General features: G+C 49.6%; 1 protein-coding gene across 1 annotated transcript in view; it reads right to left on the bottom strand.

The window, feature by feature from the left end:
- The window catches only part of LOC121305637 (zonadhesin-like), a 36,083-nt gene extending 22,561 nt beyond the window's left edge, over positions 1-13,522 (bottom strand). Inside the window, 19 exon segments of the mRNA XM_041237330.1 lie at positions 932-1,039; positions 1,203-1,349; positions 1,609-1,754; positions 2,499-2,623; positions 2,722-2,838; positions 3,116-3,257; positions 3,767-3,907; positions 3,910-3,968; positions 4,260-4,401; positions 4,518-4,656; positions 5,217-5,345; positions 5,791-5,939; positions 6,856-7,103; positions 8,045-8,186; positions 9,832-10,025; positions 10,375-11,379; positions 11,678-11,756; positions 12,951-13,054; positions 13,338-13,522. Coding sequence (XP_041093264.1) covers positions 932-1,039; positions 1,203-1,349; positions 1,609-1,754; positions 2,499-2,623; positions 2,722-2,838; positions 3,116-3,257; positions 3,767-3,907; positions 3,910-3,968; positions 4,260-4,401; positions 4,518-4,656; positions 5,217-5,345; positions 5,791-5,939; positions 6,856-7,103; positions 8,045-8,186; positions 9,832-10,025; positions 10,375-11,379; positions 11,678-11,756; positions 12,951-13,054; positions 13,338-13,491 — 3,470 coding nt within the window. The 5' untranslated portion in view covers positions 13,492-13,522.
- Positions 13,523-16,933: the final 3,411 nt, after the last annotated feature.

Raw genomic sequence — 16,933 nt, 5'->3', positions numbered from 1 at the left:
TAAAAGGCATGTCATATGCAGACAGGCTAAAAGAATTGAATCTGTTCAGTCTTGAACAAAGAAGACTACGTGGCGACCTAATTCAAGCATTCATAATTCTAAAAGGTATTGACAGTGTCGACCTAAGGGACTTTTTCAGCCTGAAAAAAGAAACAAGGACCAGGGGTCAAAAATGGAGTTTAGAAAAAGGGGCATTCAGAACAGAAAGTAGGAGGCACTTTTTTACACAGAGAATTGTGAGGGTCTGGAATCAACTCCCCAGTAATGTTGTTGAAGCTGACACCCTGGGATCCTTCAAGAAGCTGCTTGATGAGATTTTGGGATCAATAAGCTACTAACAACCAAACGAGCAAGATGGGCCGAATGGCCTCCTCTCGTTTGTAAACTTTCTTATGTTCTTATGTTCTTGTAAACAGAAAATATGTCTACATGTCATACACAGCTCTGGAGATAGGAGCGGGGATCCACCACTTGAGATACAGTCCCTGAAGAGAGGAGTAAGACACAGGGAGAGACTAGACACAGTGATAAGACTGAGACACACTGAGATACACTGAGACACTCTGAGACACAGAGACACATTGAGATACAGTCCCTGAGAGACATTGAGAGACTGAGACACACTGACACACTGAGACACAGTGTCCCTGAGGGAGAAGAGGAGGAGCGAGATAGGGAGAGACTGAGACACACTGAGATACACTGAGACACTCTGAGACACATTGACACACTGAGATACAGTCCCTGAGAGAGGGGGAGAGAGAATTTAATGGTTAAGACTGAACACACTGACACAGACGAGAGACAGTCCCCTGAGAGAGGGGGAGAGAGAGAGGGAGAGAGACTGAGACACATTGAGACACAGACTCATTCAGTGTTAATCGCACACAGAAACACTCAGGCAGTGTTAATCGCACACAGACTCTCTTACCTGAATGGTCCCTGGGTGTCGTTGATCCTGCCGCAGTTCTCTGGGCTCGACACTGTGCCCTGGAGCTTGGGGTCGCAGGGGGGGTCAGTCTCATTGTCTGGGCGGCAACTGCAGGGATTTGAAAAACTAGAAGTTAATCCCTTAATACAGGGCGTGGGCTTAATACTGAAAAAAAGTGATCTTTATTGTGAGGTGGTCTCTATACAGGACAGTCTCTATACAGAGTGGTCTCTATACAGGGGCGCTCTTGTCTCCAATGTGTGAGACTCACTCTTTGTCCTCGTCTTGCTCAGTCTGCCAGCTGTTCCCGAATTCGTCCGGGCTCCCCGCCTGCCCCCCTCCTGGCTTCATGAAGTCATTGGTTCCATCACCATCGTAGTTCCCACACAGCCCACACATCTGAGCCCCAAAATACGAGCTGCGAGAGAGAAAGAGAGAGAGAGAGAGAGAGAGGGGGGGATCTTAATTCAAGTTACAAATTATATCCCTTTAAATTAACCAATATAATTGTGCTCTCGATACCCTCTCTCATGATTCCGACACAATGTTAAGTAAAAGATCTAAAAATTAATGTTGTTTATTTATTTTTAATCACGTCTCAATCCTAAAATTCTAGGTGATGCAATTAAAAAAAAAATGTTGAAAAGAAACCTAACAGACGGGAAGTGACGTCATACCTGGGCACGGTGATGTCAGCGTAGTGATTGCCGTCCCAGCGCACTGTCAGCCCGAAGGTGGTCCGTACCGCCACATACTGACCAGTCATAGAAATAGAGACCGAGGGCAGAGGGGAGTGAGGCAGCCTGACCCTCACACCGTTCACCTGAGAGAGACAGAGAGTGAGACCGAGTGTGAGACAGAGAGGAGACCGAGAGAGAGACAGACAGCGAGACAGAGAGCGAGACAGACAGTGAGACAGAGAGGACAGCTCCCATGCACTGCACTCTGAGTCTGGTCTGCTTGACTCAGTTTAGTTTCAGTAACACTGATGAACACACTGGAGCCCAAACGCTGCTCTGCTTGACTCAGTTTAGCTTCAGTAACACTGATAAAGGCACTAGAGCCCAAACGCTGCTCTGCTTGACTCAGTTTAGTTTCAGTAACACTGGTGAAGGCACTAGAGCCCAAACGCTGCTCTGCTTGACTCAGTTTAGTTTCAGTAACACTGATGAAGGCACTAGAGCCCAAACGCTGCTCTGCTTGACTCAGTTTAGTTTCAGTAACACTGATGAAGGCACTAGAGCCCAAACGCTGCTCTGCTTGACTCAGTTTAGTTTCAGTAACACTGATGAAGGCACTAGAGCCCAAACGCTGCTCTGCTTGACTCAGTTTAGTTTCAGTAACACTGATGAACGCACTGGATCCCAAACGCTGGTCTGCTTGACTCAGTTTAGTTTCAGTACAGTTTACACATTCTCTAGTCTGCATGCACAGTTCAGTTGACAGTGTCTAGCCTACAGTAAAGTGCGGTCACATGGTCATTCTCTGTCCTATCAGTATGTTCAGCACAGGTTGCAGCAGGTAGCCTCTCTGTTCTGTATCGCTGTGTTGAGACAGTGGCACTGACCAGGGTGCGCTGGCTCTTCATCAGCGTGACGGAGGCTCCTCCCACTGTAATGTAGAGTTTGCGCAGGTAGGAGGCGCCCTGCACGCCTCTCTCCTCGTTCTTCCCTTCCACTGAGAACCAGGGGCCTGGGAGAGAGGGAGGAGGGGAGTTAGACGATGACAAACAGACGCAGACAGAGCCAGACAGACAGACAGACACACTCTCAGACAGTCTAGACAGATACCTGTGCTGTTCTTGCAGGTCCTGGCCAGCGTGTAGGTGCAGGTGCCCATGAAGCTGAGGAGCCTGCCGTCGAAGCTCATGTAGTGGGGGTCCCCGGAAATAAAGCAGGAGGCCGAACCTGGAAGAAGGGCAGAGTGAGGGCCGGAGCAGAGCGCACGTTTGTCAGGACAGACAGACAGACAGCTCCCTACACCCCTACAGATTCAATAGCCGGCACTAAAGAAATGTCCTGACCAAGTTCCATCACAGAGGGAATGTGTTCCGTTACCCTTCACTCTGATTTTTCACCTGAGAAACTTTATTTATTTATTTATTGCAGGTCGCGATGAGGCAGCCTGGCTGAGTGCTACTCAACGCTAAGCAAAGCCAGCTCAGCTCTCCTTAGACAGACTCACCTGTGGGATGGCAGCCCAGCTCTCCGCTCACCACCCCGCAGAGCTCCTGATCCGAGCACATCCAGGGCTGACACGAGGTCACGTTGCTCATCTCACAGCGACACCGGGAGAGGCACTCCGGACCGAAGAACTCGTCCCCCGGCTGAGACAGAGGGACAGAGAGAGAAAGAGAGAAACGGGGAGAGACAGAGAGAGAGAGGGAGACTGAGAGAGACTTCTAGTGGAAACATTAGCTATTGAATTGACACTGAAGACACTGAGAAAGACTTCTAGTGGAAACGTTAGCCATTGAATTGACACTGAAGACGCTGAGAAAGACTTCTAGTGGAAACGTTAGCCATTGAATTGACAATGAAGACGCTGAGAGAGACTTCTAGTGGAAACGTTAGCCATTGAATTGACACTGAAGACACTGAGAAAGACTTCTAGTGGAAACGTTAGCCATTGAATTGACACTGAAGACGCTGAGAATGACTTCTAGTGGAAACGTTAGCCATTGAATTGACACTGAAGACACTGAGAGGACACTTCTAGTGGAAATGTTTGCCAAGCCCAGTTTCCTTTTAGTGTTCCTAAATTCAGTCATTGCTGGATCAAATGCAACTGAGAAACCTTTCACACAATCGCACTCGGGGGATTTATTTCTCTCACCTGGTAGTAATTCCCATTGTAGGTGCAGCCACAGGACTCCTGCCTCACGCACCCCCCTGCGCTCTGCACGAATCCGAGGTCACACTGACACCCCTCCGCACAGGGGCGCTGGCAGGCCTGGGGGGCGGGGGGCAGGCAGGTCAGGAGGGGGGGCAGGGGGAGGCGCAGGGGGAGTAGTGACTGTTCGAGGGGCACTGCAGAGCTGGGGGAGAGAGAAATGGGAGGGGGTTACAGTACAGTACTGAGAGTCTGTGTTGATTTCCTCTGTGTCCTGGGGTACTGCTGTAGCAGAGTACCTCCTCCACAGTGTGTATGTGTCTGCCTGTCTCTCTCATCTTCCCTCTCCCTCTTCTCTGTCTCTCTCTCTCATCCTCTCTCCATCGCTCTATTTCTCTCCTCTCTGTCTCACTCACTCCCTGTCTCTCTCTCTTCCCCTGTCTCCCTGTCCCCTGTCCCCCTGTTCCCCTGTCTCTCCCCCTGTCTCTAAACTCACGGCAGAAGTTGTGGTTCCTCCAGGCTGGGATGGAGATGTTTCTCTCCTGACACTCGTTCATGTAGGACTCCAGCGCCTCACAGAGAGGGGGCTGCGCCCCGCCCAGCGCACACACATCGAAGAGGCAGTCCGCAAAGAAACTCTGAGGAGAGAGAGCAGAGACACCCAGAGTCACGCACACACACACACTGAGACACCCAGAGTCACGCACACACACACACTGAGACACCCAGAGTCACAGTTAAAACAGACTCTTACATTGGGGCTGATCTTGGTGTGACAGGCAGCGAAGGGCCCCTTGGGATCCAATAGCATTCCACAGTAGGTGGGGCCTTTGTAAAGCTCCTCATCCTCCTCAGTGCATTGTGGGACAGTCTCTCCCTGGCTGGCGGTGCAGCTGGAGGAGTGAAGAGACACAGAGTCTGGGTGAGTGGTGTTGACGGGCAGGAGAGAAGGAACCCTTAAATCAAAGCTATACTTTATAACTTTATAATAGCATCTAGAAGTGTCCCATAGTAAACGTACAGCATACTGTAATAAAGCACAGTGAAGCATGTAAAGCATAGCAAAGCACAGAGAGGTCTGGTAAAGCATAGGGAAGCATTGCAAAGCAGAGAGAGGTCTGGTAAAACATAGGGAAGCATTGCAAAGAACAGAGAAGTGTGGTAAAGCATAGGGAAGCATTGTAAAGCACAGAGAGGTCTGGTAAAGCACAGGGAAGCATTGTAAAGCACAGAGAGGTCTGGTAAAGCACAGGGAAGCATTGTAAAGAACAGAGAGGTCTGGTAAAGCACAGGGAAGCATTGTAAAGAACAGAGAGGTCTGGTAAAGCACAGGGAAGCATTATAAAGCACAGAGAGGTATAGTAAAGCATACTGAAAAACTCATAGTGAAATGAGGAATGGATCAAACTGCTAAGCAACGGGAGCCTTATTTCCATCTCTGAGTGAGACATACTTGGTCAGGACATTCCAGCTGTTCCCGAAATCGGTCGCCCCCGGCACCAGCACACCATCCGGTCTCCTGAAGTCATTTTTGGGGTCCCCATTGTAGTCTCCACAAAGTCCGCACAGCTCCCCTTTGTAGCTGGAGGAGAGAAATGCAACAGGAAAAATGGAAAAAACTTTTTTTTCTTTGTTTAAAAAAAAAAAAAAAGACTTCTAGTGGAAGCATTAGCCATTGAATTCACACTGAAGACACTGAGAAAGACTTCTAGTGGAAACGTTAGCCATTGAATTGACACTGAAGACACTGAGAAAGACTTCTAGTGGAAACGTTAGCCATTGAATTGACACTGAAGACACTGAGAAAGACTTCTAGTGGAAACGTTAGCCATTGATTTGACACTGAAGACACTGAGAAAGACTCACAATAATACATCACAGCAGCCTACAAATATTGGTCATATTTACTAGCAATACACCTGCAGAATGTACATTTAAAAACCAGGATAAATACCAAACATGCATGTAGAAGGGAACAAATATTTGGAGGGTGGGGAGCAAGCAATATTCGTCACACCAGAACTTACTCGCTGACCACTTTGATGTCTGCAAAGTGATTCCCATCGTAGCGCACTGTCAATCCGAAATCCGTTTCCACGACAACGTGCTTCCCTGACATGAAGACTGACACCCCGGGGGCGGGGCTTACCGGAATGTTCACGCTTGTTCCGTTAACCTGGAATGAAAGGGTTAACAGTCAAGAGAGGTCTGGTAAAGCATCTTAAAAAACAGAGTCAGAGAGGTGTGGTAAAGCATAGGGAAGCATTGTAAAGCACAGAGAGGTGTGGTAAAGCATCTTAAAAAACAGAGTCAGAGAGGTGTGGTAAAGCATAGGGAAGCATTGTAAAGCACAGAGAGGTCTGGTAAAGCATAGGGAAGCATTGTAAAGCACAGAGAGGTGTGGTAAAGCATAGGGAAGCATTGTAAAGCACAGAGAGGTCTGGTAAAGCATAGGGAAGCATTGTAAAGCACAGAGAGGTCTGGTAAAGCACAGGGAAGCATTGTAAAGCACAGAGAGGTGTGGTAAAGCATAGGGAAGCATTGTAAAGCACAGAGAGGTGTGGTAAAGCATAGGGAAGCATTGTAAAGCACAGAGAGGTCTGGTAAAGCATAGGGAAGCATTGTAAAGCACAGAGAGGTGTGGTAAAGCATAGGGAAGCATTGTAAAGCACAGAGAGGTCTGGTAAAGCATAGGAAAGCATTGTAAAGCACAGAGAGGTCTGGTAAAGCATAGGGAAGCATTGTAAAGCACAGAGAGGTCTGGTAAAGCATAGGGAAGCATTGTAAAGCACAGAGAGGTGTGGTAAAGCATAGGGAAGCATTGTAAAGCACAGAGAGGTCTGGTAAAGTGCATTAATAAACATGGCAAACCAGTGTAAACTAATGCAAAGTGTAATAATAATAATAATAATAATAATAATAATAATAATAATAATAATAAGCATTTAGATTTATCATAACAATAGATTTAAAAGAGAAACTGAAGATAATGTCAGTTGCAAATGTTCCAAAGTAGCCTGTCCTGAAATAAGGGCAACGGCACTTTGTGGGTTAAATGCAGGAGGAACGACTCGGTCCCCAGCGTCCCCTACCTGCACTGCGCGTCCCTTCAGCACGGTTACCACGACGCCCTTGGTTTCCACGTGAACGGCGCGCAGGTAAGAGATGCGCGTCTGTCCGAAGCGGTGCTCGTTGCTGGCGGACACGGTGAAGGTGGGCAGGGCTACGCTGGCATTGCAGGGCTGTGATAGGACGTAGCTGCAGTTCCCCATGAAGTCATAGCGCCGCCGGTCAAAGGTTGTGTAGTGAGGGTCACCTGACACGACGCAGGTGGATGAATCTGGACGAGGGGAAAAATAATCAAAATCAAAACAATGCTTTACCAGACCTCCCTGTGCTTTACAATGCTTCCCTATGCTTTACCAGACCTCTCTGTGCTTTACAATGCTTCCCTATGCTTTACCAGACCTCTCTGTGCTTTACAATGCTTCCCTATGCTTTACCAGACCTCTCTGTGCTTTACAATGCTTCCCTATGCTTTACCAGACCTCTCTGTGCTTTACAATGCTTCCCTATGCTTTACCAGGCCTCTCTGTGCTTTACAATGCTTCCCTGTGCTTTACCAGACCTCTCTGTGCTTTACAATGCTTCCCTATGCTTTACCAGACCTCTCTGTGCTTTACAATGCTTCCCTGTGCTTTACCATACCTCTCTGTGCTTTACAATGCTTCCCTGTGCTTTACCAGACCTCTCTGTGCTTTACAATGCTTCCCTATGCTTTACCAGACCTCTCTGTGCTTTACAATGCTTCCCTGTGCTTTACCAGACCTCTCTGTGCTTTACAATGCTTCCCTATGCTTTACCACACCTCTCTGTGCTTTACAATGCTTCCCTATGCTTTACCAGACCTCTCTGTGCTTTACAATGCTTCCCTGTGCTTTACCAGACCTCTCTGTGCTTTACAATGCTTCCCTATGCTTTACCAGACCTCTCTGTGCTTTACAATGCTTCCCTGTGCTTTACCAGACCTCTCTGTGCTTTACAATGCTTCCCTATGCTTTACCAGACCTCTCTGTGCTTTACAATGCTTCCCTATGCTTTACCAGACCTCTCTGTGCTTTACAATGCTTCCCTCATTTAGTCTATGCTCCCCCTACCCTTTAATTACAATGCTTCCCTATGCTTTACCAGACCTCTCTGTGCTTTACAATGCTTCCCTATGCTTTACCACACCTCTCTGTGCTTTACAATGCTTCCCTCATTTAGTCTAGCTCCCCCTACCTTTGGGGTAGCAGGCCGGCACTCCGTTGACATCGCGACACTCTTCTGTCGCCTCACACGCGTTGCTCGTGCACTCCAGCGTGTAGTTACCAAGGCAACGGCACACCTCCGAGCAGCCGTCACCGAAGATCATGTGACCCGGCTGGAGAGAGAGCGAGAGGTGTGAGGGTTTGTGTTATGCTAGGACTCATTATATTGCAGTGCTGGTATCTGAGGGGGATGGGTAGAGGACTGATGTTGTTACATTAGGGTTAGTGTTAGGGTTTGAGCTATGGTTAGTGTTAGGGTTTGAGCTATGGTTAGTGTTGGTGCTATGGTTTGTGTTGGTGCTATGGTTAGTGTTAGGGTTTGAGCTATGGTTAGTGTTGGTGCTATGGTTTGTGTTGGTGCTATGGTTAGTGTTAGGGTTTGAGCTATGGTTAGTGTTAGGGTTTGAGCTATGGTTAGTGTTAGGGTTTGAGCTATGGTTAGTGTTGGTGCTATGGTTAGTGTTGGTGCTATGGTTTGTGTTGGTGCTATGGTTAGTGTTGGGGTTGGAGCTATGGTTAGTGTTGGTGCTATGGTTTGTGTTGGTGCTATGGTTAGTGTTAGGGTTTGAGCTATGGTTAGTGTTAGGGTTTGAGCTATGGTTAGTGTTGGTGCTATGGTTTGTGTTGGTGCTATGGTTAGTGTTGGTGCTATGGTTTGTGTTGGTGCTATGGTTAGTGTTGGGGTTGGAGCTATGGTTAGTGTTGGTGCTATGGTTTGTGTTGGTGCTATGGTTTGTGTTGGTGCTATGGTTAGTGTTGGTGCTATGGTTTGTGTTGGTGCTATGGTTTGTGTTGGTGCTATGGTTTGTGTTGGTGCTATGGTTAGTGTTAGGGTTTGTGCTATGGTTAGTGTTGGTGCTATGGTTAGTGTTGGTGCTATGGTTTGTGTTGGTGCTATGGTTAGTGTTGGTGCTATGGTTAGTGTTGGTGCTATGGTTAGTGTTGGTGCTATGGTTAGTGTTGGTGCTATGGTTAGTGTGTTGGTGCTATGGTTAGTGTTGGTGCTATGGTTTGTGTTGGTGCTATGGTTTGTGTTGGTGCTATGGTTTGTGTTGGTGCTATGGTTTGTGTTGGTGCTATGGTTTGTGTTGGTGCTATGGTTAGTGTTGTTGGTGCTATGGTTTGTGTTGGTGCTATGGTTTGTGTTGGTGCTATGGTTTGTGTTAGGGTTTGAGCTATGGTTAGTGTTAGGGTTTGAGCTATGGTTAGTGTTGGTGCTATGGTTTGTGTTGGTGCTATGGTTTGTGTTGGTGCTATGGTTTGTGTTGGTGCTATGGTTAGTGTTGGTGCTATGGTTTGTGTTGGTGCTATGGTTAGTGTTGGGGTTGGAGCTATGGTTAGTGTTGGTGCTATGGTTTGTGTTGGTGCTATGGTTAGTGTTAGGGTTTGAGCTATGGTTAGTGTTAGGGTTTGAGCTATGGTTAGTGTTGGTGCTATGGTTTGTGTTGGTGCTATGGTTAGTGTGTTGGTGCTATGGTTAGTGTTGGTGCTATGGTTTGTGTTGGTGCTATGGTTAGTGTTGGGGTTGGAGCTATGGTTAGTGTTGGTGCTATGGTTTGTGTTGGTGCTATGGTTAGTGTTGGGGTTGGAGCTATGGTTAGTGTTGGTGCTATGGTTTGTGTTGGTGCTATGGTTAGTGTTGGGGTTGGAGCTATGGTTAGTGTTGGTGCTATGGGGCTGGGGCACTTGGGGCTGGTGCCTGGGTACAGTGTGTTAGTGGTTGGGGGTGTATTTGGGGGTTGGGGCTGGGGGTCTCACCTCCACATACTGGTCCTTCTTGTCGAAGCAGCCACACTTCTCCACTGGCACACACCTCCGACCCCGGTACAGGTACCCCGGGTCACAGAAGCATGCCGATATGCAGGAGCCAGTGCAGTTAAACTGGGGCATCTCACAGGTGGGTATGCAGGCCGGGCCGCAGGTCTGGTAGTGAGAATTTGGGGGGCACACCACTGCAACGAGAGACAGACGTAGAAGAGGGTCAAGGACACGCCACACACAACACTGCAAATAAACCCACAGCACTGCAAATAAACCCACTACACTGCAAATAAACCCACAGCACTGCAAATAAACCCACAGCATTGCAAATAAACCCACAGCACTGCAAATAAACCCACAGCACTGTAAATAAACCCACAGCATTGCAAATAAACCCACAGCACTGCAAATAAACCCACAGCACTGCAAATAAACCCACAGCATTGCAAATAAACCCACGCGCATCAAACAAGGTTCAGGCTCTATGTGTTTGAGAATTCCATTCTTGGATCCACTCTCTGTCTCCTGCATCACACTCACCAGGGGGGCTGGTGGGCTTAGTGGTGGTTCTAGTCGTGGTTGATTTGGTGGTGGATGCCGGCCCTGTTGAAGGAGTGGCTGGTTTGCTCGTTGCAGTGGACTGGGTTGTGGTTGATTTGGTGGTGGATGCCGGCCCTGTTGAAGGAGTGGCTGGTTTGCTCGTTGCAGTGGACTGGGTTGTGGTTGATTTGGTGGTGGATGCCGGCCCTGTTGAAGGAGTGGCTGGTTTGCTCGTTGCAGTGGACTGGGTTGTGGTTGATTTGGTGGTGGATGCCGGCCCTGTTGAAGGAGTGGCTGGTTTGCTCGTTGCAGTGGACTGGGTTGTGGTTGATTTGGTGGTGGATGCCGGCCCTGTTGAAGGAGTGGCTGGTTTGCTCGTTGCAGTGGACTGGGTTGTGGTTGATTTGGTGGTGGATGCCGGCCCTGTTGAAGGAGTGGCTGGTTTGCTCGTTGCAGTGGACTGGGTTGTGGTTGATTTGGTGGTGGATGCCGGCCCTGTTGAAGGAGTGGCTGGTTTGCTCGTTGCAGTGGACTGGGTTGTGGTTGATTTGGTGGTGGATGCCGGCCCTGTTGAAGGAGTGGCTGGTTTGCTCGTTGCAGTGGACTGGGTCGTGGTTGATTTGGTGGTGGATGCCGGCCCTGTTGAAGGAGTGGCTGGTTTGCTCGTTGCAGTGGACTGGGTTGTGGTTGATTTGGTGGTGGATGCCGGCCCTGTTGAAGGAGTGGCTGGTTTGCTCGTTGCAGTGGACTGGGTTGTGGTTGATTTGGTGGTGGATGCCGGCCCTGTTGAAGGAGTGGCTGGTTTGCTCGTTGCAGTGGACTGGGTTGTGGTTGATTTGGTGGTGGATGCCGGCCCTGTTGAAGGAGTGGCTGGTTTGCTCGTTGCAGTGGACTGGGTCGTGGTTGATTTGGTGGTGGATGCCGGCCCTGTTGAAGGAGTGGCTGGTTTGCTGGTGGTTGCAATGGACTGGGTTGTGGGTTTTGTGGTTGTTGGGGAAGGTTCAGCTGTTTAAAAAAAACAAGTGGAAAGTAAATAATAATAATAATAATAATAATAATAATAAATAAGAAGAAGAAGAAGAAGAAGAAGAAGAAGAAGAAGAAGAAGAAGAAGAAGACTTGAATATGAACGGGGAGGGAGGGGAGGAGGAAAGGGAGTGGGAGGGAAGGAGGAGGAGCAGGGGGAAGGAGGGGAGGAGGAAGGGGGGAGGTAGGGAAGGAGGAGGAGCAGGGGGAGGGGAGGGGAGGAGGAAGGGGAGGAGGAGGATCAGGGGGAGGGAGGAGGGGGGATGCGAAGGCTCACCTGGGCAGGTGTTAATGCAGACTGCGTCGATGGCAATGTCAGTCTGGTCCGTCTCTCCGTACACACCGATGATCACAAACTGGGGAAAGAGGAATTCCATTACACCAGCGAGCCAGGGTTCAAACACACACTATACACCAGCGAGCCAGGGTTCAAACACACACTATACACCAGCGAGCCAGGGTGCAAACACACACTATACACCAGCGAGCCAGGGTTCAAACACACACTATACACCAGCGAGCCAGGGTTCAAACACACACTATACACCAGCGAGCCAGGGTTCAAACACACACTATACACCAGCGAGCCAGGGTTCAAACACACACTATACACCAGCGAGCCAGGGTTCAAACACACACTATACACCAGCGAGCCAGGGTGCAAACACACACTATACACCAACGAGCCAGGGTTCAAACACACACTATACACCAGCGAGCCAGGGTTCAAACACACACTATACACCAACGAGCCAGGGTTCAAACACACACTATACACCAGCGAGCCAGGGTTCAAACACACACTATACACCAACGAGCCAGGGTTCAAACACACACTATACACCAACGAGCCAGGGTGCAAACACACACTATACACCAGCGAGCCAGGGTGCAAACACACACTATACACCAACGAGCCAGGGTTCAAACACACACTATACACCAGCGAGCCAGGGTTCAAACACACACTATACACCAACGAGCCAGGGTGCAAACACACACTATACACCAGCGAGCCAGGGTTCAAACACACACTATACACCAGCGAGCCAGGGTTCAAACACACACTATACACCAGCGAGCCAGGGTTCAAACACACACTATACACCAACGAGCCAGGGTGCAAACACACACTATACACCAGCGAGCCAGGGTTCAAACACACACTATACACCAACGAGCCAGGGTGCAAACACACACTATACACCAGCGAGCCAGGGTTCAAACACACACTATACACCAGCGAGCCAGGGTTCAAACACACACTATACACCAACGAGCCAGGGTGCAAACACACACTATACACCAGCGAGCCAGGGTGCAAACACACACTATACACCAACGAGCCAGGGTTCAAACACACACTATACACCAGCGAGCCAGGGTTCAAACACACACTATACACCAGCGAGCCAGGGTGCAAACACACACTATACACCAGCGAGCCAGGGTTCAAACACACACTATACACCAGCGAGCCAGGGTGCAAACACACACTATACACCAGCGAGCCAGGGTCGAACCCGTGTCTCTGAGTTTCTGGTTCTCACCTGCACCGCCACGTTCTCTACTGATGGATATCGAACCTCCGCCAGCTTCCAGCCCTGTCCCTGGTTCCCAGTCAGAGCGAACAGGTTCGGCCCCAGAGCGGCTCCTAGCACAGGAGGAAGAGAAGCACAGGAAACACTGAGGATTCATCACTGGCTAGGCCGGGAGATGCCGAAAAGCGTGCAAGTTCTGAGACTTTGGATAAAATGAATAATAATAATAATAATAATTGCTATATAGGTGTATCATCCTTGTCAGCCAGGTGTCGTTGTCCTAGACACGCTGCCGAACCCGGAGTGGTGCGCAAATGGCCGTGCCGGACTATCTACATCAGGAAGACTCATAAAATGATCATAATAATAATAATAATTAGTAGTAGTAGTAGTCACCTTGCTCGCTTGTCCTCACGCTCAGTTTCATGGCTGTGGCCGTGCCGTACATGTAGTATCTAAAGGAGAGACTCAGGCAGCCAGAAGACTGGACCGAGGGACTCCAGAACTGGACTGCAGCACCAGCGATGGTGTAAAAAGAGTCCAGCAGCATGTACTGACCGACTGGGAGAAGAGGAGAGGGAGAGAGACACTGTTACTGAGAGAGAGAGAGAGAGAGAGAGAGAGAGAGAGAGAGAGAGAGAGAGAGAGAGAGAGAGGGAGAGAGAGAGAGAGAGAGAGAGAGAGAGAGAGAGAGAGAGAGAGAGAGAGAGGAGAGAGAGAGAGAGAGAGAGGAGGAGAGAGAGAGAGAGAGAGAGAGGAGAGAGAGAGAGAGAGAGAGAGAGAGAGAGAGAGAGGAGAGAGAGAGGGGAGAGAGAGAGGAGAGAGGGAGGAGGAGAGAGAGGGGGGAGAGAGAGAGGAGAGAGAGAGAGGGGGAGAGAGAGAAGAGAGAGGAGAGAGAGAGAGAGAGAGGGGAGAGAGAGAGAGAGCGGAGAGAGAGAGAGAGAGAGAGAGAGAGAGAGAGAGAGAGAGGAGAGGAGAGAGAGAGAGAGAGAGAAGAGAGAGAGGGCAGCAGTTCTGAGGGGGTGTGTTTCTCAGTTGTAGCCCGATTCCAGCAGGGGGCAGCAGTGCTCAGTTACACTCACAGCCGGGTCTGGTGAAGTCATCGTCTGGCCCCGTGCCCTCTGTCTCTGTGGCCCCAGCCCACTGCTCCCAGCTTAAGTTAATGGGGTTCCAAAGGGAGCTCCAGCCACAGAGCTCACCGGTAGTGTCGAAATTACAGCTCCGCAGGCAAGCTGGGGAACAGAAACAAGGACTCAACTCAACCCTGCAGAGTAACCCTCATCCTTCCTTTTACCACAGCTTAACTGTGCTGCATTTACTGTGCTTTACCATGGCTTGTGTTTTAAATATGCTTTACAATGCTTCCCTGTGCTTTACCAGACCTCTCTGTGCTTTACAATGCTTCCTATGCTTTACCAGACCTCTCTGTGCTTTACAATGCTTCCCTATGCTTTACCAGACCTCTCTGTGCTTTACAATGCTTCCCTATGCTTTACCAGACCTCTCTGTGCTTTACAATGCTTCCCTATGCTTTACCAGACCTCTCTGTGCTTTACAATGCTTCCCTGTGCTTTACCAGACCTCTCTGTGCTTTACAATGCTTCCCTGTGCTTTACCAGACCTCTCTGTGCTTTACAATGCTTCCCTATGCTTTACCAGACCTCTCTGTGCTTTACAATGCTTCCCTATGCTTTACCAGACCTCTCTGTGCTTTACAATGCTTCCCTATGCTTTACCAGACCTCTCTGTGCTTTACAATGCTTCCCTATGCTTTACCACACCTCTCTGTGCTTTACAATGCTTCCCTATGCTTTACCAGTCCTCTCTGTGCTTTACCATACCTCTCTGTGCTTTACAATGCTTCCCTATGCTTTACCATACCTCTCTGTGCTTTACAATGCTTCCCTATGCTTTACCACACCTCTCTGTCTTTACAATGCTTCCCTATGCTTTACCACACTTCTCTCTGTGCTTTACAATGCTTCCCTATGCTTTACCAGACCTCTCTGTGCTTTACAATGCTTCCCTATGCTTTACCAGACCTCTCTGTGCTTTACAATGCTTCCCTATGCTTTACCAGACCTCTCTGTGCTTTACAATGCTTCCCTATGCTTTACCAGACCTCTCTGTGCTTTACAATGCTTCCCTATGCTTTACCAGACCTCTCTGTGCTTTACCAGACCTCTCTGTGCTTTACAATGCTTCCCTATGCTTTACCAGACCTCTCTGTGCTTTACAATGCTTCCCTATGCTTTACCAGACCTCTCTGTGCTTTACAATGCTTCCCTATGCTTTACCACACCTCTCTGTGCTTTACAATGCTTCCCTATGCTTTACCAGACCTCTCTGTGCTTTACAATGCTTCCCTATGCTTTCCCACACCTCTCTGTGCTTTACAATGCTTCCCTATGCTTTACCAGACCTCTCTGTGCTTCCCTATGCTTCCCTATGCTTTACCAGACCTCTCTGTGCTTTACAATGCTTTCCTATGCTTTCCCACACTGAGACTCACAGGTGCAGGCTCCGCTGCTGATGGTAATGTTATCCAGCGCCGTGTCACAGGACGAGCTCGATCCCCGCACAGCCTCAAACACCACCTGGTGGACAGAGAGGGAGATGCAAGGCTCAGTGTGACCTACAGCAGGTAGGAATGGGGCTGGGGCTGGGGTCAGGGTCAGTCCAGCCCAGTCCAGTCCAGCGGTGCTGTTCTCACCGTCAGTGTCTCCCCTTCCGGAGCTGGCAGCGTGACTCTCTCCTCCAGCCAGGCTGGGCTCTGGGGGCCCTTCCTCTCCCACACGCCCTCCTCCCCGGGCCCCCCTCCTCTCCGCACCAGGACTCGCAGCTGGTTCTGGAAGTCCGACCCGTACATGTAGTACCAGAACTGCAGGCAGAGTGACTGGGTCGAGGGGCTGGGAGACAGAGCCGGGCTGAGCAAGCGAGCTGCTTGACCGTTAGCGACGTTATCCGCTTCGTGATAGATATAGTACCCAGCTGAGAAAGAGGGAGGAGAGGGGAGGGGGAGAGAGGAGAGGGGAAAGAGGAGAGGGGAAAGAGGGAGAAAGAGGAGAGGGGAGGATGGGAGAGGGGGAAGAGGGGGAGAGAGGAGAGGGGACAGGGGTAAGAGAGATGGGAGGGAGGAGGGGAGAGGGGGGAAGAGGGAGAGAGAGGAGAGGGGAGAAAATTAACGGTCAAGTATCATTTCAGTGGCACAGGAACAATTGTTAAAGTGGGGGTGCTTGGAAAACCATTGAACAAAACTGTAACCCCTGTATATGAGGGAAGCCATGCAAAGCCAGGGGGCGCTGCTGCACCCCCAGCTCCCCTAGCTCCAGCGCCCTTGATCAATTTTATTTGTCAAACACACATAACATGCAAGGAGGCACGCAAGACAGCGTGGTCCAGTGGTAAAGAAGTCCCCAGGCTTGTCAACCTTAACCAGTTCAAAAATAATCCCCTCCTCTTGGCCACTGAACTGGGGTCGCTGTGTGTGTGACCCTGAGCGAGTCGCTTCACCTCAATTTTCGCAACACGCGTGCATCCTGCGATGAGACTTTAAATCACTCCTATTGGAAGCGACTCTGCACTGAAATGCACACAGTTCACAAATCATCTCCTATTTGAAGTGACTCTGCATATAATGCATGGTTCACAGCATATCTCTGTAAAGCGCTTTGTGATGGTTGTCTACTGTGAAAGGCGCTATATAAAAATATTGTATTATTATTATTACTATTATAAAGAAATGTTCCTTAAAGGGTTAAAAGCATTCAGTGACGAGAGAGTGAGGCAGGGTTAAGCCCATCCCCCCAGCCCTGCACTCACCCCCGTCAGGGAAGTCCCCACTGGGTCCCGTGCCCTCCGTGGGGGTGGGCCCACGGTGCCTCGTCCAATCGCCTTGGTCGTTCGAGTCCTGTTGGAATTGACAGTAGGGGTCGGAGTCACTATTGAAGTTGCACGACGTCAAAACATCTATCAGGAAAGAGAACGAAGGA

The sequence above is a fragment of the Polyodon spathula genome, chromosome 44 (assembly GCF_017654505.1).
Source record: "Polyodon spathula isolate WHYD16114869_AA chromosome 44, ASM1765450v1, whole genome shotgun sequence".
Taxonomy (NCBI): Eukaryota; Metazoa; Chordata; class Actinopteri; order Acipenseriformes; family Polyodontidae; genus Polyodon; species Polyodon spathula.
The sequence above is the reverse complement of the archived record's forward strand: the minus strand, read 5'-3'. Positions and strand labels throughout refer to the sequence as shown.